A 24,053-nucleotide genomic window follows, 5' to 3' on the forward strand; every position below is an offset into this window, starting at 1 on the left:
TCTGAAATAGATGACCGCTCTTGGTTCAGTAAGGGGGTAGGTACTGAGATGAAAGTCTAGCCTGTTTTTAGAGATAGTTGTTTGGGACCATCACAACTAATTTGTAATGTTACCTGGGGAAAGACTAATTTTGGACTTTTGTTTTAGTATCGTTATAAGCATGATAGTACTTGTTAAAAATAGAGAATTTCAGATAAAAGAAAAATGAAGGTGATCTATACAGAAAAGCTTTGAAAAGTATAAATGACTAAATAAGTGGAATGCACTTCTGGAAATAGATAAAAAGCTGGATATCAGTGTGTTTTATTCTGAGAAAGATTTTCTGCTATAAGTGAATTTAATAATGTTAGCTTGCAAAATAAATTTTCCCGACACAATTTTAATTTTTACGTATTAAGGAGAAGAAACTGAAGGAATGGATGGTCAAATCTACAAGAGACACTTAGAAGCTATACTTACAAAAATATCACTGAAGAACAACTTAGACCATTTGTTGGCTAGGTAAGCTATTGTTTTGACATGCTTTTGATTTCCATTTTGTGACTCAGTATTATTTTCAAGATTGGTTAGAAATTTCCCAGTATTCCTTTTTAATGTATATCTTGTTTTGTCTGTATCATTTCGTTAACTATTAAGTACTTAATCCAGTAACTGGCAGCATTAAAAGCAAAAGCAATTTTTCTTGCATGTCTTTAGTGCTTCTAGATGAAAATGGAAAGTTAGTGGTTAAGCTAAATTTGGGTAATAACTAAACACAGGTTTTGGCCATTTGAAGTTTTATATTAGTAAATGGACCATAATATCTGAAATAACACATCACAATTAGAACGCCGTAAATGTCATTTAGAAACAATATTGAAGGTAGGCGTAGAGTAAGGATTATTTCATTGCTCTAAAGATAATTCAGTCTTTTTTTTTTTTTTTTTTTTTAATGGGCAACTTGATGCAGTGAAAAGATGTAGGCGCTGCAGTCAGACATAGGTGTAATTCTGCCCTTACCACTTCCAGGACTATAGTAAGTTTTGGAGGTGCGAGTGGATGTGGCTTTGCCATTTTGTGGCATCAAGAGGGTGCCTATGTGTTGGTGTGCATCATTCATGCCCCTTTGCTCAGAGGGTTGGTTTGTGAATTTAAGGAGAGTATATACATGTAGTAATGTTGAGAGCATAGGCTCTAGAATCAGACTGGGGCTTAAAGTGTGAAACCCCACTCTGTGGCACAGAAGGGCTCACTGAGTGTTGCCTTTTGTTGCTGTACTCATGAGCAAATTGGAAGACTTATACCCTAGTTTCTTTTCCTTTTTTTTTTTCTTTTTCTTTTGAGATGGAGTTTTGCTCTTATTGCCCGGACTGGAGTGCAGTGGCACGATCTCAGCTCACTGCAACCTCTGCCTCCCAGGTTCAAGCAATTTGCCTGCCTCAGCCTCCCTAGTAGCTGGGATTACAGGCATGTGCCACCACGCCCGACTAATTTTGTGTTTTTAGTAGAGACGAGGTTTCTCCTTGTTGGTCAGGCTGATCTCAAACTCCTGACCTCAGGTGATCCGCCTGCCTCGGCCTCCCAAAGTACTGGGATTACAGGCGTGAGCCACCACAGTTTTAAATAGCAATGTAGTCTTGCTGTGTTGTCCAGACAGGTCTCGAACTCCTGACCTTTAACAGTCCTCCTGCCCTGGCCTCTGAAAGTGCGGGGATTGTAATGCCAGTGGTGTGAACCACTACACCAAGCCCCTAGTTTCTTTATCTGTAAAATAAGTGTTAAATTATACCTTTTATAAGTATGACAATTAGAGATAATATTTCTAAAGCACTTAGAATATAGTAGGTACTCAATAAATAGTAACTCTTACGTATGCTGATATTTCTGTGGTTTTTTTTTTACAGCCTTCTATTTGAAGAGTATATTTCATATAGTTCACAGGAAGAAATGGATTCTAATAAAGTGTCTTTGCTTAATGAACAATTTCTTCCACTCATTAGGCTTTTAGAAAGCAAGTAAGTTATGCATGTATGTTTATGCTCTTCTAAAGTACTTCCTGTTCTATAAAGATATGATTCACAAGTCACATCTTAATATACTGAATTGTACAGAGACTGTCCTTTTTTAAATTTTTTCTTCAAGGAGGGTCGAGTATCGGAATTAAAAATATTTGAAATATAAGAGGAAATAGTGACTGTGGGGGGGCTATGGAGAGTATAATTTTTTATAGAGAGACTGTTTGGTTACTGGAGTAGTTATAGTAACAAACTTGACCAATATCATTTGGTTTTGCATACAACATTTGTTAAAATTCAAGTCATAGTCTCAGTAATTTTTAAAATTTTATGTCTTTCCTTTATATACATATGGTGTATGAGATGAATAAATTTATTAAGAATAATGAATTCACTCTTTGATTGCTTCCCAGATACCCCAGAACGTTAGATGTTGTATTAGAGGAACACTTAAAGGAAATTGCAGATCTGAAGAAACAAGAGCTTTTTCATCAGTTCGTTTCTCTTTCTACAAGTGGAGGAAAGTATCAGGTATGTTGTTCTCCAAAGGAATTATGACAATTTGGGGTACATTTGTATCGTTATGTGAAGAGATCCAGAAGGAAATTTGCCAGTTTTTTCCATCGTGTGGAAAATTTTACAGAGATGACCTTATAGTTTGCCTAGTTGCCGGAAGTACGGCTCTGAGGCAGGAATAGACTAATTGGAGAAAGGTACAATAATTTGTACATAACCATGAACATGATACTTATTTCAGGAAAAGTATTGTTAGAGAATTTTGTACGGGATATTTATTAAGAATCATCAAAGGATGGCCTCACGTAGGTTTCTGGCGTTCTGTCTTTCAGCTAGGTCTATGCTTTCCGGTGTACCAGCCACAAATGGCTATTTATAGTACTGATTAGCAAGGGGGAGATGGGTTCTATTTCATGATCACATTAAAACGAGAAATTTTCTGGCGATTCAAGACTAAAGCGTTATACTAGAGGTTAGACATTTAAGCAGAAGTTCTTTAATTAGCCTTAAAAACAGATAATTATGAAGAGAAATATGATTGTTTTAGTATTTCTCTTCCATAATTAGACTTTCTAGACTTTCATCTTTGATGGTGTTGCATTTCCGAATCTTAGGTTGATGGGTAGACTTCCTTTTTTGTCTAATTGCGTAAGTGAACTAAGGTGTCACTAATTTGAGTGTCACTATTTGTTATCTCATGTAGATGAGTTGCATTCTGTTTTCTGGGAGGTGCTGAAACAGTGATTTATCTTAGGTGCTCTTTACTTTGGAATCAGATATGCATACAAAATACAAAATTACTTTGTAGAATTACTTCACCAAATTAAACCTACACATAGACACAAATACATGTGAAATCATACCACCAACAATACAAATTTTTTTCATCGGTTGCAACTCATGTAATAATGTTCTAGAAACAAAGATTTTGCGTTTTTTCGTTTGTTTTCTGTAGTTAGATGGTTGTTACTGAAAATGTTGGGCAATTTGGGTTGGTTTTCTTTGGGTTTTATTCTTGATCGTAGACTGTTCAGATTAAGTGAAATAATTTGATAATTGCGTTGAACCCTGTAGTTTTTAGCAGATTCTGATACTTCTTTGATGCTCAGCCTGAATCATCCACTTGCTCCTGTGAGACTTCTGGCCATTAATCATTTGAAAAAGATCATGCAAACATCAAAGGTTTGTTTCGGATTGCTTTTGTGTATGATTTTTTTTTTTCTTAATAATGAGCAGTGTAATTCTGAATAAGAAATTGGAGTTACCACCTAGAATTGATAGTGGATAATTGTACAGATGAACTGAATAAACCTCATGAGAGTACTTACTTTAGACTAATATTTAGGACTGTGTGTGCCAGTGGTCCCCATTTTAACAATAACCTAATAACTGCTTTTATGTTTCCACATTGATGGTTATTTGTTTATCTTTAGTGTTTTTCCAACTGGAATTTGTAGATTAATTCACATAGGTTCATTAATTATCTAAGAATGTTTTTAGTTTTGAAATTTGATTTTGGGCTGGTCACAGCAGCTCATGCCTATAATCCCAACACTCTGTGAGAAGGATCACTTGAGCCCAAACGTTTGAGACCAACCTGGGCAACATAGGGATACCCCCTTCTCTATAGGAAAATAAAAAAAAATAAAAAATTAGCCAAGTTTGGTGGCACACGCTTGTGGTCGCAGCTACTTGAGAGGCTGAGGTAGGAGGGTCTCTGGGGCGTGAGGTTGAGGCTGCAGTAAGCCACGATCGTGCCACTGCTCTCCAACCTGGGTGACAGGGCAAGACCCTGTTTAAAGAAAAGCCAAGAAATTTGGTTTTGGTAGTCTTAATTTTAGATGAAGGCGTATTTTGGGACATTTGGGTGATAACTTTTGAACAGTGTTCTGTGATTTGGGTACCTGCAGTTTCATTTGTCTTTAAAATGTAAGTGGCTTCAAATATGTATTGAGGCTGACTTTATTTGTAAATAATTTGGTCTAATTTGCATTTATGCCAAAAGGCATTGGTATGAAGACTTGGTAGTGATACAAATAGAATAGTAGTTTCCAAACTTTAGTCATTCAAGCAGTCCTTTTACAATTTTTGCTAAATTATAAATTGCCACTGATAGTAGTATTGTTTTCTCAAAATTTTTCTTTATTTCAGATGGACTCATTATTTTTTTACATAGCCTTCAGATTGTGGGTGTGAGGTGCTAATTGTATATACATTTTACTACAGTTACTATAATTAAAATAGGAATGCTCCATCTGTGTCATATCTAAAATTATGCACTATGATTTGCATATTTGAGAAATTTCTGGAATAGGGTAAAGCGGTAACAGAGTTGAGTTTCCGTGTAGCACATGGCAGTGTAAACATGCCGACCTCTCGAACTTGTGTCACAGCAATTATAGCCAGATTCGTATTACAAGTAAAATCATATGATCGGTAAAATTTAATTTCAGCTAATTACAGTTAATCACACTAAATTCATCTTCATTTGAATTGCATTGGTTTTATAGTTTTTAGTATTTCCCTTGCAGATTAAAAAAAATTTTTTGTTTTATGTCATCTATATTTTAAGAAGTTATACTTAATTTTAAGTTGATATATAAACAATAAACAATTTAAACAACATTTAGATCTTTGAGAAAGTTTCTTTAAAAGTGGCTGATGTAATATTCAGGTTTGAGAAATGTTGCTTTATTTGATCTGGCGTGAATTCTGCTTTTATGAACTGCCAATAGGTTTATTTTGTTGATGTGTTAAATAATTTCATTGAATAATAGTCTTTGTTGTGATAGGAGGATTTTAGTGATGAGAAATTCTTCTGGAATAAAGGGGGAGTCCTGGAATCTTCTGTTTCTGAAGTTGTTCTCATCCTTCCTTTTACTCTTACTGCCTTTCTCTCCCGTTCTCTGGGTTTGGTTAGCTGCATACATTCAGCTTACAGGCTTGAGTATTGTAATTGCAGTTGATGTCTTCCTTTGCATACCATGTTTCATTTGCTTTTCTCCATCCATGACAGGACATAGGTTTTATTCTAAACTCCAGGTTCAGATATATGGCTGCTTATTAGCTCTTGAGGATTTTTTTAAGTGATGGGGTCTTGCTTTGTTATCCAGGCTGGCGTCAAACTCCTGGGCTTAAGCAATCCTCCCACCTTAGCCTCCAGAGTAGCTGGGATTATAGACATGCACCACTGTGCCTGACTAACTTAATCTTTGTGAATTCTATGAATTTTCATTTTTCTCCCAACAGAGTGACCTATGTTTTTTATATTATTTAGTTGCCTGCCACATACTGATAGGATGTATTCAGGTTGGTTAGCAGACCTAGTTTTTTTTCTCTGTGAATGAATAGACATTGTTTTCTTTTATTTGTTATGTTTAAAAAATGATCTCTATTTTTGGCAGACTGGCCTTGTAGTACATGTCCTTATCCTTGTAAAAATTTAGATAATACTAGCTAACTTTTAACAGTACTTATGTGTAAAGCACTGTGCTACAGACTGACATATACTTTTTAATCTTTTAACAACCCTTGGAGGTAGGTATTATTATTAACAAACCTGTTTTATAGGTGAGAATAGTGAGATCCAGAAAGGTTAAGTGACTTGACTAAAGTCACACAGCTAGTAAGTGGTAGAGCTCGAATTTAAATTAGACATTCATACTCTTTAGTCTATACCCTGTCAGTATCTGGGCTCTCACTTTAATAAGATGAACTCCTTAATTACAAAAACTGTATTTGGAGTATACCATATTTACTCTGTTTACTGTATTTTCACTGAAAACTCGAAAAAGATTTTACCAAACAATTATTAATCTCGAAAGGCCCTTAGCGATTACCTAGTTCTAGTGTGTTTCAGTCCTCAGCCCGAGCAGAACCTGTGTTAGACTGTTGTTCTGGAGTGTGTTTCACAAAACCCTACTTCCTTTCCAGCGCAAAGCCTTAAGAGATTTTTAGCAACAGCTAAATTAATTTTTTTCTTTTATTGCTCAGGAGGGTGTTGATGAGTCTTTCATAAAAGAAGCTGTTTTAGCCCGATTAGATGATGATAATATGGATGTTGTTTTGTCGGCTATAAGTGCTTTTGAGGTGAGTGAATTTGTCATTTGTTGAGATATACAATTTTGTAAATTTTCTTGCCCTTCTCACATGATTCTCTGCTTGAGACTAGAATATTTTTGGAAATTATTTTTCCATGGGAAATTTGTTCTCTGGAGAGCACAGACTTAAGTCTGGTTAGGAGAAACTCATGGGAATTCACAATGTAATACATTAAATATATATGGAAGTTGTTCAAACAGGAAATGGTTTGTGAATTTTTATATTGCTTTTAACATATTCTCATCAATAGCAAATACCTTGGGACCATTGTCTTATGAATGCCACTTTTGAGAAATACATCTTAAAACTTTTAAGTTGTACTAGGATTCCTGGGAGAAATTCCTTATAATTCATTCTTTTAAAATTTGCATTTAAAAGCACCATATATGTTTGAAGCAAGTACAAATCTACTCATGGATATTTTTTCCCTTTAGATTTTCAAAGAACATTTCACTGCAGAAGTGACGATTTCAAATCTTCTGAATCTCTTTCAAAGAGCGGAACTTTCAAAGAATAGAGAATGGTATGTATTCATTTCTCCTTACACTATTTTGAATTGATGAAGTTTTTATATCAAGTTCTTTCTATTTCTTCTTTTTTTTTTCTTTAAGGCTTTGATTACATGACCCCTTTGTTGTGGTGGTAGAACAGATCTTAATGTAATACTTTCTTTCATTATACAGTTAATTAATTTGTGTTTGTGTGTGTTCATTATACTATTCTTGTGTTTGGAATTTCTCTTAATAAAATGCAAAAGGAAATACATAATGGATGAGACTGAATTCTGGGAAGTAAGATGGGAAGGACTTTCTAATTTTCTACTTTATGTGATTTTACTTTATAATTAAAACAAATACCAATGTATTAAACAAATTAAAAAATAAGTTCAGAGACACGATACCATCTGTGGTAAGTTTTAATGAGCTCTGTTTATTTCATTTTGGCACCAAAGCTTTTGCAAGAAAAAGTAAGTAAGCTCCGTAGAGGATGACAGTGTGTCTTATGTGTTTTTGTGTCTATCATATGGGTAGATATCTATCATGTAGGACGTGCTTGGTTCATTTTCTTTGAATGCCTGAGTGAATCTGATTTCCAGTAGAATTGAGACATCTAGTGTGATACGTCTTATGTTATAGTTAACCTCTAGTGATTTCTCTAAGAAAAATTATTATTTTTTTTAAGATTAGACAGGATGAGCAGATTAAAAGTATTGTTGGCCAGGCACAGTGGCTCATGCCTATAATCCCAGTGCTTGTACAAGAAATAAATAAATAAAAATATTGTCACAGATAACTCTGTTATTGACATGGATTTTAAGTGGTGTCTTAGTGTGTCTGAATAATAGTTTTGGTCAGGAGACCAGGATATTGTCAGTTAAGCTGGAGTAATGTAATGATGAACTTTTGCCCAGTTGAAGCCTTCCAATGTGTCTTTCAACCAAATATGCTTGCATGTCTTTTAGGTACAAGGTACTTAAGATAGCAGCTGACATATTAATTAAAGAAGAGATACTAAGTGAAAATGATCGGTTGTCAAATCAGGTGGTTGTATGTTTGCTGCCATTTATGGTTATCAATAATGATGACATGGAATCTGCTGAGATGAAAATTGCTATATATTTATCAAAATCAGGAATCTGCTCTCTGCACCCTCTATTAAGAGGCTGGGAAGAAGGTAAAAAATTTAGTTATTTTTTAGAAAAAGTAAACAGTACAAAAGAAAACAAGGAAAATTTAAAATTTATTGTTTGTCATGTTATATGCCAGTAAGGTCTTTTAAAAGTTTTGCCAAGATAAAAAGTATACAGTGAGAAGGAAGCCAATTCATAGATAGACAAATTCAGAATTGGATATAAGGAAAAATAAAAAGCAAACCTTCATAAAAAATAGTAAACTGTTTGCCTGAATTCTTCGTATGATTCTTTGGTGTTGGTGACATAAGAGCTCTCTGCATTCAATTTTACTTTACAGCTCTTGAAAATGTGATTAAAAGCCCAAAGCCAGGAAAACTAACTGGTGTAGCAAATCAGAAGATGATTGAGTTGTTAGCTGATAATATAAATTTAGGAGATCCTTCTTTAATGTTAAAGATGGTAAGTATGCTGTGAAAGTCCAACCCCTGGATTTCTTTCTCATATGCTTATTAAATTCTCAGCTTTTGCTTTACTAGATTTTTCTTCAAAATTTTTTTTTTATTCTTGAGTACTTGGTTTTACTTTAAACATTACAGTGTTGTTTAATAAATTCTGTGCAATGTTTGAAATCTTTAAAAACATTTTATATATTTGTTCAATGTGGATCCATATCACACCCATAAGAATATATCCTTTTACCATCATTTTCTCTCATTCCCATTTAAAATATTAGTATTTTTGTTGTTGTTGTTAAAGTAGCAAAATATAATCCCAAAGAGGAGAAAATTATCTTTGCCTCAGTAAATAAACCTTTGTAAAGGTATTAGATGTGTGATTTAAATACATTAACCAGTTGGCAAGTGCAATTATGTTCATTACAATTTCTGACATATTCTTATAATTACTTAGAAATCAGTGCTTAGTACTTTATAAAGGCTTTCTATTTGTCATCTCACTTCTCACTTTAAATGTAAAACACAATACCTAGATAGACCTGAGTTGGAAAAATTGTTTTATGAAAGTCAGGAGCAACTAGTGATAGAGTGTGTTTATTTTTCAAGGTGGAGGATTTAATAAGCCTGGGTGAGGAGGAGTCCCTTAACCAGAAGCAGAAAGTAACGTTTCACGTGGTCATGTCTGTGCTCGTCTCTTGTTGTTCATCTTTAAAAGAAACCTACTTTCCATTTGCGATAAGAGTCTTCAGTTTGTTGCAGAAAAAAATAAAGAAGCTTGAAAGTGTCATTACTGCAGTGGTAAGAAAAGCAGAATCTCCAGAAAGTGGGATGTTGAGTAAAGCAACAGCCTGACCTGTTAGTCACAGCAAAACTGGAAATCAGAGGCGAGATGTTGAGTCTGTGGATACTGGCTGGATGAAATGTGAAGCAGTCTTGGGTAGCAGTGAGATAGTCAACGAGGCACTCCCTTGCTTTTGCAGAAAGTTTCGTTGAATTATAAAATTTCAGGGTTGCAATATTTTGTATCTGATGCCTGACTCTCCTCTCTTTTATTGTCTTTATTGGATAATTACCCAAGCTACACCTAAGTACCTCTAGTGATGAAGAATTCACTTGGCGTGTTAGTGCTTGAACAAAATACTATTTCATTCCATTGTTTACTAAAAATAGATCTTTTAGGCTGTAAACAATTTTAATATTACATAGATGTGTATCCCTCCAGCCTACTACTACTGTCTTTGATAGTGTTACTGAGGGACATGTTTTAGCTGTTTATATTTTTACTTCATGACACATTTTGAGGTAGCAAGACTGTTTTTTTTTAATATCTGCTATATGTAAGTATTTTGTTTTTATTTGTCCTCCAAATTTTAGAGGGCTTCTCATTATAGGATTTACTAAATGAATTACATCTTTTTCACATTTACCTGGGATTTTGTAAGTTCTGATCATGGCCATTGTTAGCTAAAATTTGTAAACTTTAAAAAGAGTAAAATCTTCATATTTTGAAAAATAGCCCAGATAGTCCCTTCTTAACTTCTAATTTCTTGGTGTCTTTTGTGAAGTGTGATGACCTGAACTGTACTGGTTCTCAGTGTTAAAAGTATGGATAAATTGATTGTTTTATTATACATATGTAGATAACAGGTTATTTTATATTGCTTTAGTTTTAATACCCTTTCTCGGTATCATGAGCATATTTTTGCCTGTAGCAGCACATTGAGTTAATCAAATCCCTTACTGGAGAGGTTACATTGTAAATCTGGCTTTGGATTATTTTCCTTCTAAGTTATTACTCTGCTCTGGTTGTACAGAGTCACATTTGTCATTTTCTTACACCTGTTCTTCTGCATTCTTTTGGCATTTATAGTATAATTTCTAAACACCTGACATTTTGCTACTTGTTTAAAATCATCTGCAGGTTTGGAAATTTTACTGTGTTTACCTTATTCAGATGAGTGGTAAAACAGTGAAATGAAAGAAGTCCCTTTAACTATGTCTTGGCAATCCAACTCTTTATCTTCCTGTTTTTAAATAGGCCTATTTTGGCCAGGCACGGTAGCTCACGCCTATAATCCCAGCACTTTGGGAGGCTGAGGTGGGTGGATCACTTGAGGACAAGAGTTCGAGACCAACCTGGCCAACATGGTGAAACCTCATCTCTACTAAAGATACAAAAATTAGCCAGGCCTGATGGCGGATGCCTGTAATCCTACCTACTCAGGAGGCTGAAGCAGGAGAATCGCTTGAACCTGGGAAGCGGAGGTTGCAGTGAGCTGAGATTGTGCCACTGCACTCCAGCCTGGGCAACAAACAGAGCCAGACTCCGTCTCAAAAAAAAAAAAAAAGAAATATGCCTATTTATTCCTACCCTTTATTGGATAAACAGTTTATATGAGTAAAGTTTGTTTAATGTTTTAAGGTAAGACATAGATAAAATTTAACTTAACTTTGTCTTTCCTTGTGAATGGTGATAGTTAGACCTCTTTAAAAATCTGACGAAAGCAGGTCTATTAATCCTTTCCCCACCAAAATATACACATAAACAAAACTTGCATATTTTGCAGAGGAATTCATTGACCCATGTTCAGAACCCTTAGTTTGTACTAGTTTTTGTTTCCTTTAACATTTCAGGAAATCCCCTCAGAATGGCACATTGAACTGATGTTAGACAGAGGGATACCAGCGGAGCTGTGGGCACATTATGTAGAAGAGCTCAACAGCACTCAGAGGATGGCCGTGGAGGACTCGGTTTTTCTTGTATTTTCCCTGAAAATTTTATTTATGCCCTGAAAGCTCCTAAATCTTTTCGTAAAGGTAAGATACAAGCTGTGAATCTTTTAAATGTGCTATTCTGCAAAACTGAATGATTGACTGACTCCACAATGACTGCTTGTCTTGAATAAAAAGCTCCCGGCATGTTCATGCAGGGCTGTGCATCATTTCTCTTTCCATGTCCATGTAGGTGACATATGGTGGAATCCTGAACAACTGAAAGAAGACAGCAGGGACTATCTGCACTTGCTCATTGGGCTCTTTGAGATGATGCTCAATGGTGCTGATGCTGTTCATTTCAGAGTTCTGATGAAACTTTTCATAAAGGTACAAGGCTCATCCTTTTCAGGCGTACTCTACCCTTAAAGAAGATATGGCTGGCTGAGTGCAGTGGCTCATTCCTGTAATCCCAGCACTTTGGGAGGCCGAGGCCAGTGGATCACTTGAGGTCAGGAGTTCGAGACTAGCCTGGCCAACATTATGAAACCTCATTTCTACTGAAAATACAAAAATTAGCCGGGCGTGGTGGCGGGGCCTATAATCCCAGCTACTTGGAAGGTGGAAGCAGGAGAATTCGCTTGAACCCGGGGAGGCGGAGCTTGCAGTGAACCGAGATCACACCACCGCACTCTAGCCTGGGCGACAGACAGTGAGACTCTGTCTCAAAAAAAAAAAAAGATATTGTGGGTTATTTTGGTTACGTCAGTTTATAATGTAAATGAAAGTAGACTTGTAAACAGTGAAGAGTATATAATAGTAAGCACAGGCCCTGTAAAAGAGTACGATCACGATACTAATGGGTAGGTTGAATAGAAACTAACATTGCTACACTCCTACTAATATGTTAGGCCTGTTACTATATTTAAAATAACAACAGCCCAGTCTTTTTGATTGGTTAATACCATGTAGAAATGTGAATACTGATGTTCGAGAGGGTATTTAGCAGATGTGAAGTTACTCAGGAAATTTCATCCGCAGCACCAGTGATCTCCGTGTTGCCAGGCCCAGTGGTCAGTTCCTGTTCTTGCCTGACTTGTTCTCTATACAGCATTTGACATTGAGTTGGCATTGCTCACCACATTGTTGAAGTATTTTCTTAATTAGGCATCCCAGATACTGCTCTTGTCTTGGTTCTCAGTGTTTTTAAGTGCAGAGTTATAGTGAAGCTTCTGAATATCACTCTTCACTGACATCTTCCCAGTTCATTAAAACATAGAGTGTAGAATAATTTGAAATTATTAGACAAAGCAAAACATTGCCTTAAATTACTTGTTTCTTTATAATTGTACACTAGTGAAAAGAGGATTTGGAAGCAACTTATTTGAGTAAGAATTAAAAGTTCGCTCTTTTTTTTGTGATTAGGTACATCTAGAAGATGTTTTTCAGTTATTCAAGTTCTGTTCTGTTTTATGGACCTATGGTTCTAGCCTTTCAAATCCACTTAACTGCAATGTGAAAACAGTGCTGCAGACTCAAGCTCTTTATGTGGGCTCTGCAGTGCTCTCTTCTCAGAAGACACAGTGTAAACACCAACTGGCATCCATATCTTCTCCAGGTATTAAAAGTAGCATTGTTGTGTTTTGTCATGACCAACTGTTCATGCTTTCTTTATATGGTTTATGTAGTTTGGAAAATTGTAACTTAAAAAATAGCAGAGAGTGGGCGTAGTGGCTCATGTCTGTAATCCCAGCACTTTGGGAGGCCGAGGCAGGTGCATCATGAGATCAGGAGATCGAGATCATCCTGGCCAACGTGGTGAAGCCCTGTCTGTACTAAAAATACAAAAATTATCTGGGCGTGGTGGCACATACCTGTAATCCCAGCTACTCGGGAGGCTGAGGCAGGAGAATCGCTTGAACCAGGGAGTCGGAGGTTGCAGTGAGCTGAGATCATGCCACTGCACTCCAGCTTGGCGACAGAGCGAGACTCCATCTCGAAAAAAAAAATCTATAAAGCCCAGGCGAGGTGGCTCACGCCTATAGTCTTAGCACTTTGGGAGGCTAAGGCAGGAGGATCACTTGAGGCCAGGAGTTCAAGACCAGCTTGGACAACGTAATGAGATCCTGCCTCTACAAAAAATACAAAAATTAGGTGGGCGTGATGGTGCGCACCTGTAGTCTCAGCTACTCAGGTGCCTGAGGTAGGAGGATAGCTTGTGCCTGGGAGGTCAAGGCTGCAGTGAGCTGTGAGTGCACCACCACACTCCAGACTAGGCAATAGAGCGAGACCCTGTCTCTAAAAAACAAAATAAATTGTACATCTATACATATTTCTGGTTACTTCTAAGTGTTGCTTTTAAGTTATTAGTGTCACTTGCAAAATCTCACCAAACAGAAGAGTTTAACAATAGAAATGGCAGGTGATTATATGAGTTCTTAATAATCAGCTATTCATTTTCTGAGCTGTAGCAGCAGTAGGGTTAGATATGGAAGTCAGATCATCATAATACAATTTAATAATGAACTAATAAAAACAAAACCCTCCTGCATTTATCTCTTTTATCAAGCAAAAGTCATATTCAGGTTCGGCCTTCTCTAATGAAATATCTGAAAGTTAAGTTTTTTTATAACGTGGAATTGCAAATTTTGCAAAAGATGCAGAATTTCATGAAACAATGACTGTGATATTGAAAAGTGGGTTGACTCAGAGCTATTGACATGAGGGGATGTGGCAAAATTAGATCAAAGAAGAATGGTTGAAGATGAAAAAGTTGATTAGAATAATGACATGATTGATGCTTCAAACTGAATGTTATTAATATCAGAGGCCTAAGAGTGGCCCTGAGGAAATTTGAAGATGTCCTTGGTTGTTTTTTTTTTTTTAATTCCAAAATTACTCTTTGTAAATATTCTGTGAAAGCAAGGTAGATGATCGTATACTTTTCCCTGAACAATTTCTCAGTGTTTATTTTTTATTAGTTTTTTGAAAGAGCACATAATTACATTTATAACCAAATTTTGTTGCATATAAAGTAAAGTAGATATGTAATTTCAAGTTTTATTTCTAAAATAAAATTCCATAAAATAATTTTTTTATTGACTTACAAAATTTCGGTCTTTATTTTAGGTGAGTTTACTGTTAAGGTTTTTCTGGTTATATTTGGATAAGAACAACTCCCTATACATTTTTTAACTTTAATTTTTCAATTAATACATTAGGGACATCTTTCCATATTAATAAATGGAAAATTTATCTTTTATAACTGCCTGCAGAGTATTCCATTGTACGGAGATAGCAATTTATTAAAATAGTTATTTTCTCCTAAACTTGTGGGTTTTCAAAAAGGTACGTATATTTTATTTAGAGATAACTATTTCAGTTTTCCAATTTGGTATTAAATGTTTACTGTCCTTTGACAGTGGCCTCTGAGTAATATATGTCATTTTGACTATAAGTAGCAAGATGGAAGAACTTCACTTTTCCACTGGTATTGCTGCTAGACAGGCTCCCTGCCTCCCACTGCTGCCCTATCATCCATCTCCTCCTGCCTGCCTGACGTACTTTGCATTTATGCTGTGTACACCTGTTGCAGTACTCCTGAACACAGGAGAGATGCACCTTGTTCTACTTGGAAGTTCAAAGACCACTCAAGTCGCAGAGCGCCTCAAGTGGAAGGCCGCTTTTGTACATGCCCTGAGGGCTCTCCACTTTAGGGCTGCAGTGAGTTTCTAGCCCCACCTTATCTGTGAAGAGTCTAGGAATTATTGGTTGGCATCTGTTTTAATATGTTTACAAAAATGTAGTGTTCATAAGTAAAACATGATATCATGTAATATGACATTAATGATACATAAATATGTTTATATTATTAAATTTTTGTGTTCAGAAGTAAAAGGCAATACAATGTTATATGATACTACAATTATACAATATGACATAGTAATATAACACAATATTATATGAGTTTTTGTCAGTGGCTTGGTAATCTAACCACCATTTATTATTTTCTATGCAGGTATTATAAAAAGTCTTGCATATAGCAAGTCTTTGTTAAATGAATAAATAACAATCTATTTCTTTTTTTTTTTTTTTTTTTTTTTTTTTTAGATTTCAAATCACAAGTTTATTTACTAATGACACGATTGCTTACCTAAAAATCTGGTTTGGAGATTATATAGACGATGTTATTTTAGGAAATCAATTACTGTTCTTTGATGTTACACTTTTATATTGATAGTGTTTCTATATATTAATTCATTATGTTCAGGGTACATTGGAGCAAGAATGCAAATAACTGAACTTTTTTTTTTTTTAATTTTTTTTTAATTATTATACTTTAAGTTCTAGGGTACATGTGCATAACGTGCAGGTTTGTTACATACGTATACTTGTGCCATGTTGGTGTGCTGCACCCATCAACTCGTCAGCACCCATCAATTCATCATTTATATCAGCTATAACTCCTAATGCAATCCCTTCCCACTCCCCGCCTTTTTGTTTTTTAAAGAGACATAGTCTCACTTTGTTGCCTAGGCTGGAGTGCAGTGGTGTGATCTCAGCTCACTGCAACCTCCCCCGCCCAGGTTCAAGCAATTCTCTTGCCCCATCCTCCCGAGTAGCTGGGATTACAGGCACGCACCACCACACCCGGCTAATTTTTATATTTTTAGTAGAGACGGGGTTTCATCATGGTGGTCAGGCTTGTCTTGAACTCCTGACCTCAGGTGATCCACCCGCCTTGGCCTCCCAAAGTTCTGGAATGACAGGCATGAGCCTCTGCGCCCAGCCAATACAAATCTATTCCTCCTGTCATTTGTGAGATTGTTGCAGTAAACTGAGGAACAGAGAGAGATATGGGAGAACAGGAAGAATTTATTTTAGGGTACGCACCAGCTTAGCGGTTTCACATCCAAAAAGCGAGCCTTGAACAAAGACAGAGTGGGGCTTTTTATAAGCAGGCTTACAGAAGCAAAGCAAAGGCCGTTAATCATACAGTGCATAACTTGGGGCCTTGCATACCTGGTGGCCTTGTAGCTGCAGCAAAAGAAAAACAAGAACTGGCTAAACACAGACATTTGTAAAACAGTCATGCTTCAGAGGCCAGGGAAAGGAGTAACAGTAAAGGAATTTGTCTTTCTTTTTTTTTTTTTTCCTTCAACCTTGCTGTAGAGGGCTGCGGGGGGTGTCCGGAGCCCATTCCTTTGGCCTTGGCCTTTCAGACAGCATCGTCTTATAACTGTCCTTGAAGTGAGCTGCTAAGCAGAAGAAAATTTGTTTCTTTTATTTTTAACCCTTGCCTAGCCTGTCACTTTTGTTGGAATGAATGAATGCATATTTATTTTAAATCTCTGCCTCAAGATGGGGCTGCCTTTCATTTATTTTTTATGTCAAATCAATGTATTAAATCTATTTTATGTTTAAAAGCAAACTCAAGTATTTTTTATTTTAAATAAAACATGCTAGTGTAGATCTAGATAAAATTAGTTGAAAGAATGAAATCACATAGACTTTTAAATGAAAGAACAAAAATTCTATAAGCTGATCATTTAAGTAAGTGGCCGTAATTTTTGTTGGGTTCTAGTATCTTACTTGAACATGATAAGTTTGGTAGTTGGTACTTTGAATTTGTCCTTGAATTTGGCTGTTGTAGAAGCTGCCCTTCACTCTTCAGGGAATATTACCAAATAGATATTTTGGCCCAAGCCTGCCCCTTGTGTGAATTAAACGTTCCAGCTCTTTGTCCCTCTCTTTGTTTTGTAAATTAACCACGTGAAAACCAGAAAGGATTTCCAGCTTTCATAGATGATACAGGTTGAGTGTCTCTTATCCAGCGTGCTTGGGACCAAAAGTGTTTGGGACTTCAGATTTTTTTAGATTTTAGAATATTTGCATCTACATAACGTAATATCTTGGCATTGGGACCCGGGTCTGAACACAATACATTTATGTTTTATATACCCCTTTTGCACATAGCCTGAAGGTAATTTTATGCAATTTTTAAAATTTTATTTTAGGAGACAGCGTCTCACTTTGTTGCCCAGGGTATAGTGCAGTGGCGCAATCTCAGCTCATTGCAACCTCTCCCCACCCCCTCCATCCAGGCCCAAGCAGTCCTCCTACCTTAGCCTCGCAAGTACACGTGCCACCACGTGCCACCGTGCCCATCTAAGTTTTTTATTTTCGGTAGAGACAGGGTTTCGCTATATTGTCTAGGCTGAGCTCCTGAGCTCAAGTGATCCACCTGCCTTGGCCTCCCAAGTGCTGGGATTATAGGTGTGAGGCACCATACCCAGCCCTGTTTCAGTTTTTAATTGCAGCCTGAATTCCTCGGCTCAAGTCATCCTGCCATCTCAGCCTCCCTCATAGCTAGGACTATAGGCCTGCGCCACCATGCCTTACTAATTTTCTTGTTAAATTTTTTGTAGAGACGGAGTCTTGGTGATGTTGCCCAAACTAGTCTTGAACTCCTGGCCTCAAGTGATCCTCCTGCCTCAGCGTCCCAAAGGGCTGGGATTATAGGCATGAGCCTCTGCCCATCCAGTTTTATACAATATTTTTAATTTGTGCTTGAAACAAAGTTTGGGTACATTGACCCATTTTACTATCCTTTGTGGGCATGCTTGTGTGGAAGAATTTCGGTTTTGTGAAAAAGATATATTGCAGCTGCAGGGGGCTGGCTCTGTCTTTTTTTCTGTGGGGACACTGAATAAACAGTTGTATGCCTGCATTTTCACTGCAGCCTGTCGCGAGATCAGGTGTGGAATTTTCATATTGTCATATGTCATTGGTGCTCTGAAAATTTGAGATTTTGGATTTTTGGATCAACGTTGCTCAGCCTGTGTGGACTTCTTAGGCAGGTTTGAAAGCTTGTCAAGCTTTATCTTACTATTTCAGAAATGGAAAGTATAATTGATAATTTCTAGCAAAATATAAATGACTGTAGTTTGCTGCAGTAGATATGAAATAAAGCTTAAATAACTAATTACTGTAAAAGGAACTTAGATACCTCTTTGTTCCAAAGACATCTTTTTAAAAACCCTAGCGCAGTTGGTCTCACAGATGCATTCTTACTAAATCTTTGAAGCAGATTTTTTCAATGTTGTTGAACTGGGCAGGGCATAGAGAAGGGAGGCTTCCAGATTCTTCGTTTAAAACTGGCATAACATTGAAAATTGAGAAAGCCTACAGACAAAAGACTATAGGCCATGTTGCTTTGAATAATGTTATGTAAAAATCCTAAATAAAATATTTGCAAATAGGCTTTAGCAGCATATTTATAAAAATCATTTACGTAGTTAGAGTTCATGCCCAGAATATAAAATTGGTTCAGTAAAAGGAACTATGTTAATATATAATTGACTATGTCAGTGAAGGACAAAACCCATAAAATGTCCAAAGATTTGAAAAGGCATTAGCCAAAAATAGTAATTATTCCTAATTGACAGCAGAATAGGAGTAACTTACATGATCAAAAAATTCCTCAAATTAAAAGCTAGCATTTTCACTTCATAATTGGGAAAACAAAGGCTTTCCTGTTAAAATCATCACTCTTATTGAACGTGATTCTAGAAATACTAGCTGGCAGAAATAGACAAGTTTCAAATACTTATGGAATGTATGAATATAATAAAGTCGAAATCAAAGATCTGTGAGATGGTTATGTGGATTGTTAAATGGGACATCCGACTATCCATTTGGAAACATTAGAAAGTTTGACTGCAACCTCATTCTTTAGATAAAAATTTCATGTGAACTAAAGATTTAATATAAACTTAGCTCTGGCATTCGACGAAAGCATGAGGTACATATGATCTCTCCCTCTAAATATAGAGATAGATACTTTCTAAATTCACACAGAGTGGGGAGGGCCTTTTTAAGCAACAGAAAAAAGTAGAAGAAAAATTTGACTCTAACATTTCTCTATCAAAAAGTAAAATCAAAACACAGCAGTCTGGGACCAAGTATTTACAGAGAACAATGCACAGGTGGGTAATTTTCTGTGCACGCTTGTACAAGGCTGTATGCACAGGGGTGTTTGTGGCAGCATTGTTTTGATGACAGAAGAATAGAAACAACTTAAACTTTACCAGTAAGGTACCGGTTTTTAAAATATGGAAAATACATTGGAGTATACTTTACAATTAAAAAGAATGATTTGGCCAGGCACAGTGACTCACGCCTATAATCCCATCACTTTGGGAAGCCGAGGTGGGCGGATCACCTGAGGTTGGGAGTTCTAGACCAGCCTGACCAACATGGAGAAACCACATCTCTACCAAAAATACAAAATTAGCTGGACGTGGTGGCGCATGCCTGTAGTCCCAGCTACTCAGGAGGCTGAGGCAGGAGAATCGCTTGAACCTGGGAGGCGGAGCTTTCATTATGTTCTCAAAGAAGCTTGTGTTACAAGCTCCAGCCTGGGCAACAAGAGCAAAACTCCATCTCAAAAAAAAAAAAAGAATGATTGAATTTGGATATGTATGTACTTATGGAAAACAGTCTGAAGAGTTCAGATGTGTCTGTAATCCCAGCACTTTCGGAGGCCGAGGTGGGTGGATCACTTGAGGTCAGTAGTTGGAGACCAGCCTGGCCAACATGGTGAAACCCAGTCTCTGCCAACAATACCAAAATTAGCCAGGCGTGTGGCGTGCACCTGTAATCCCAGCTGCTCGAGAGGCTGAGGCAGGAGAATTGCTTGAATCCAGGAGGCGGAGGTTGCAGTGAGCCGAGATTGCACCATTGTACAACGTCCAACTCAGATATGAGAGTAGTTGGTGTAGAACAGGGTTTATAGTTTGATCTTATTTGTGTATTTTCAAAAGAATGCACCTGGTAACATGCCTAATCTTTCTCTGGAATATTAAATATTCAAACAGTGAGCAGTCTTCAGACAGGGGGTTTGAATTCGAAGGGATTCTTTTTATCTTTTATCAAGTACCTTTGGTACTATGTGAATTTTGTGCTGTTTCAGTTTTAAAATTGTTTCTTAAATTTTTTTCCCCTTTGGCTTTAGTGGTGACATCTTTACTCATTAACCTGGGAAGCTCCATAAAAGAAGTTCGCAGGGCTGCCATTCAGTGTCTCCAGGCCTTCAGTGGAGTGGCGTCCCCCTTTCATCTGATAATAGATCATTTGATTCCTAAAGCAGAGGAGATCACTTCAGATGCTGCCTATGTTATTCAGGTAAGCTCGTTAGCAAAGAAGATTGAGTGCGTTCATGCCTGTGTGTACTCATGAGCAATTTTCTCCATTCTCGACATTTCACTGTGTAGGGGTTTTGATGGACTAAGTCACTGAATTTAGAAACTGATAGGTCATTATCTGTACATCTGTCTCCCCCTACTTTTTAAAAGATAGCAATGTCATATTTCAGTTTTGCTCTTTTCATTGGATAAAGGACTAGGGTATAGCTTTTCATAGTAAGCCAACTCTGTTTTCAATAACCTTTCTTATTAAGGTTTTAAGGAGAAATGGAACAGTAAGAATCTTCCATAATTAATATATTTAGCCTTTGTAGTTTCTTAACCCTTTTTTATCCAATTTCCTTTTTGGTATCTTAGGATTTGGCTACTTTATTTGAGGAACTACAGAGAGAAAAGAAACTGAAGTCTCATCAGAAGTTGTCTGAAACTTTGAAAAACTTACTTAGTTGTGTATATAGTTGCCCATCTTACATAGCAAAAGATTTGATGAAAGTACTTCAGGGAGTCAACGGTGAGGTATGTGCCGTTTAAGTGGATCGTACATTCCTGTGATGTTACTAAAGAATAGCTGTAACTGCTTGTGGGTGACAAAGTCCATTGTAAGAGTTGCATGTGTGCGCTCAGAAGAGATAAATGTAATATTAATTTGAGAGGGGGATGAATTGAGGTAGAGAAAAAAAGATACAAGATACAAAAACAAGTACTGGTGAGTTTCTTTTAATTTTAAAATTAGATGTGTTGTCCCCGTCTAATCATTTAGTTTATTTGAAATGAACTTCACAGTCTTGTATCTCCTGGGGCTGCACTGCTAAAAGAAGCTGTTGGTTTATCTCTGTTTTTCAAGTGAAAATTCTATACAAAGGAATCTATTTGGACACGAGTCTGTGAAAATTCCAAAATCATTTGCTCGTTTGTTATATATAATTAGAGCTTTCATTATGTTCTCAAAGAAGCTTGTGTTACAAAAGAAAGCAGTTGTGAAACACTCGATGTGATGGCATGTGCTGACCAACAAAAAAAAGATTCTGTCATCCCAGTGTTCCAGAAACGCCTGTGTGCTTCAGTCCTGGACTGACTGTGGGCTTAGAGAACTAAAATGAGTCAAATGGATTGAAGACCATTTGATTACATTTTTTGGTAGGAACAAACAGGTTGCATTCAGCCCCTAGTTGTCCCTGGTATAGTTTAAATTAGGAATTGACAAATTTCTTGTGTAAAGGACCAGATAGGAAATATTTTATGCTTTCGGGGCCACACATCTCCGTTGCAGCTACTCATCTCTGCAGTTGTATCAGGAAAGCAGCCACAGACAGGGTGTAAACAAATGAGCATGGCTGTGTATCAGTAAATAAAATTTACAAAAACAGGTGGTCTGTTGAATTTGACCTGCAAGCCATAATTTGTTGGCCCCTCGTTTAGCAGTTAAAGATTCACATACATAATTTGAAGTAATACTAATTATACCAAGTTGGAAGCATTGAAGGCTACATACAGTGTTTTTAGGGGATGTTAAACTTTATTTTTATTCTCTAAAGTTTTAGTTTGTGTTTTCTTTTCTCAAATCTTGAGGGATGCTCACAGGTTATCTTTCTGCTCATCTCTGAAGGGTTTAGAACTTGAGCATTACACATGAACTCTATCATAAAGGATCTGAGTGCCTCAGTGTGAGTTAATAGCTGTCTCCATGTCTAAGAAGTCATCATTGGGTTTTTTCCTCCAGGCTAAACTCCCATCTTCCGACAGGCTTTGAGTGTCTCTATAGGGTGAGCAAAAACGTATCAGTATACGTAACTATTTACTTATAAGTCTTTCGATCTTTAGATGGTGCTTTCTCAGCTATTGCCTATGGCTGAACAACTGCTAGAAAAGATCCAGAAGGAGCCCACAGCTGTGCTGAAAGATGAGGCCATTGTTTTGCATCTCGCTCTGGGAAAGTATAATGAATTTTCAGCTTCCCTTTTAAATAAGGATCCAAAGAGTCTAGATATATTTATAAAAGCTGTGCACGCAACAAAGGAACTTTACGCAGGAATGCCGACCATTCAGATCACAGCCCTTGAAAAGGTCAGTGATTTCTTTCAGAAACTAAGGCATAGCATGTTCAAGCATTTAAAGGTAGACAGCAACAGGAACAGCGTTAAAAAAAAAAAAAAAAAAACAAAAAAAAAAACTTTAATTTATTTGGAGAAGATAGTTACAGGTGGACTAGACATGTTTTAAAGGAATATGATGTATTTGACCCATTTTTGAAAACTGAATGTTGTACATGGGTCATTAAAACGAATTGCATTTTAACCGACACAATTAAATGGGAAACAATTTTATATTTTGAGAGAGGTTGATATAAAATTATTTCTGGAGTTTAAACTTGTTCACCGAACTCAGTTGCCTTTTTTCTACCCCTCTAGATTACAAAACCATTTTTTGCAGCCATATCAGATGAAAAGTTCAGCAGAAGCTTTTAAGAATGTTGTTTGATTTATTGGTGAACTGTAAAAACTCACATTGTGCTCAGACTGTCAGCAGTGTTTTTAAAGGGGTAAGCTGCAAACTTCCTGTAATTTTTTTATTAATGTTTAGTGTCTTCCGAAGGACACCATGTTTAAGATCTTGTCCTGCATTTTATAGTGCTTGTAAGAGGTCAGATGTTACCGTTAACAAAAATCATGGAAAAGTGAGTCATAGAGAGGCATAAAATAAAAATTTTAAGTCTTTACCATTATTTTATTTTATGAAATATTTGTTGATAGAGTGTGTAGGAATATGTGTGTGTGTGGTCTTACTCATATTACATGGAACCTACCTATTCCTTTAACCAGATAGAGTGTGTAGGAATATGTGTGTGTGTGGTCTTACTCGTATTACATGGAAACTACCTATTCCTTTATGCAAGGAATAGGAATGAGTGAGTGGCTCAATATTGAACGGGGTAACATTATTCTACTTAATTTAATTGTTTTAGTTTAAATGTTATGTTTTAATTTAATTCTACTTAATTTAGTTGTTTAATGACTTATTATGGAATTGAAATTCTGCTTGTTGGTTTTACATGTATATTGAAACCTAGCTATTATCAGAATAGCCACCTGGTTATTCTGTTTTTTGAATATAGGGTAATATAAAGTTCTAGTATCTAGATTCAGCAGTTCTCAGAATTTTATCGTATTTACTTAATCTTTTTTCCTTCTTTTTCTTTGCTGAAGTATTTTAAAGAAAATCTCAAAATTTCATGCACTTTCATCCCTCTGTGCTTCAGTGTGCATCTTTTGAAAAGTGGATACGACTACAATGGCATTAGAATTTTTTAAAAATTAATAATTCCTTGATATTATCTAATACCTAGTTCATAATCATATTTCCATGGTTATCTCAAAAGTATTTTTTGTAGTTGTTCTCTTCATCAGAATCCAAAGCTTTAGTTGTGATGTTAGAACCT

General features: G+C 36.3%; 1 protein-coding gene across 1 annotated transcript in view; it reads left to right on the forward strand.

The window, feature by feature from the left end:
- The window catches only part of HEATR1 (HEAT repeat containing 1), a 57,779-nt gene that overhangs the window by 10,411 nt on the left and 23,315 nt on the right, over nt 1–24,053 (forward strand). The window contains 18 exon segments of the mRNA XM_017862268.1: nt 399–501; nt 1,884–1,994; nt 2,408–2,525; nt 3,585–3,692; nt 6,504–6,599; nt 7,046–7,134; nt 8,074–8,285; nt 8,582–8,703; nt 9,306–9,497; nt 11,334–11,472; nt 11,475–11,516; nt 11,665–11,801; nt 12,837–13,029; nt 20,428–20,597; nt 20,975–21,133; nt 22,439–22,681; nt 23,026–23,062; nt 23,065–23,156. Of these exon segments, the coding sequence (XP_017717757.1) occupies nt 399–501; nt 1,884–1,994; nt 2,408–2,525; nt 3,585–3,692; nt 6,504–6,599; nt 7,046–7,134; nt 8,074–8,285; nt 8,582–8,703; nt 9,306–9,497; nt 11,334–11,472; nt 11,475–11,516; nt 11,665–11,801; nt 12,837–13,029; nt 20,428–20,597; nt 20,975–21,133; nt 22,439–22,681; nt 23,026–23,062; nt 23,065–23,156 (2,363 nt within the window).

Source organism: Rhinopithecus bieti, unplaced genomic scaffold (assembly GCF_001698545.2).
Source record: "Rhinopithecus bieti isolate Rb0 unplaced genomic scaffold, ASM169854v2 scaffold_57691, whole genome shotgun sequence".
Classification (NCBI taxonomy): Eukaryota; Metazoa; Chordata; class Mammalia; order Primates; family Cercopithecidae; genus Rhinopithecus; species Rhinopithecus bieti.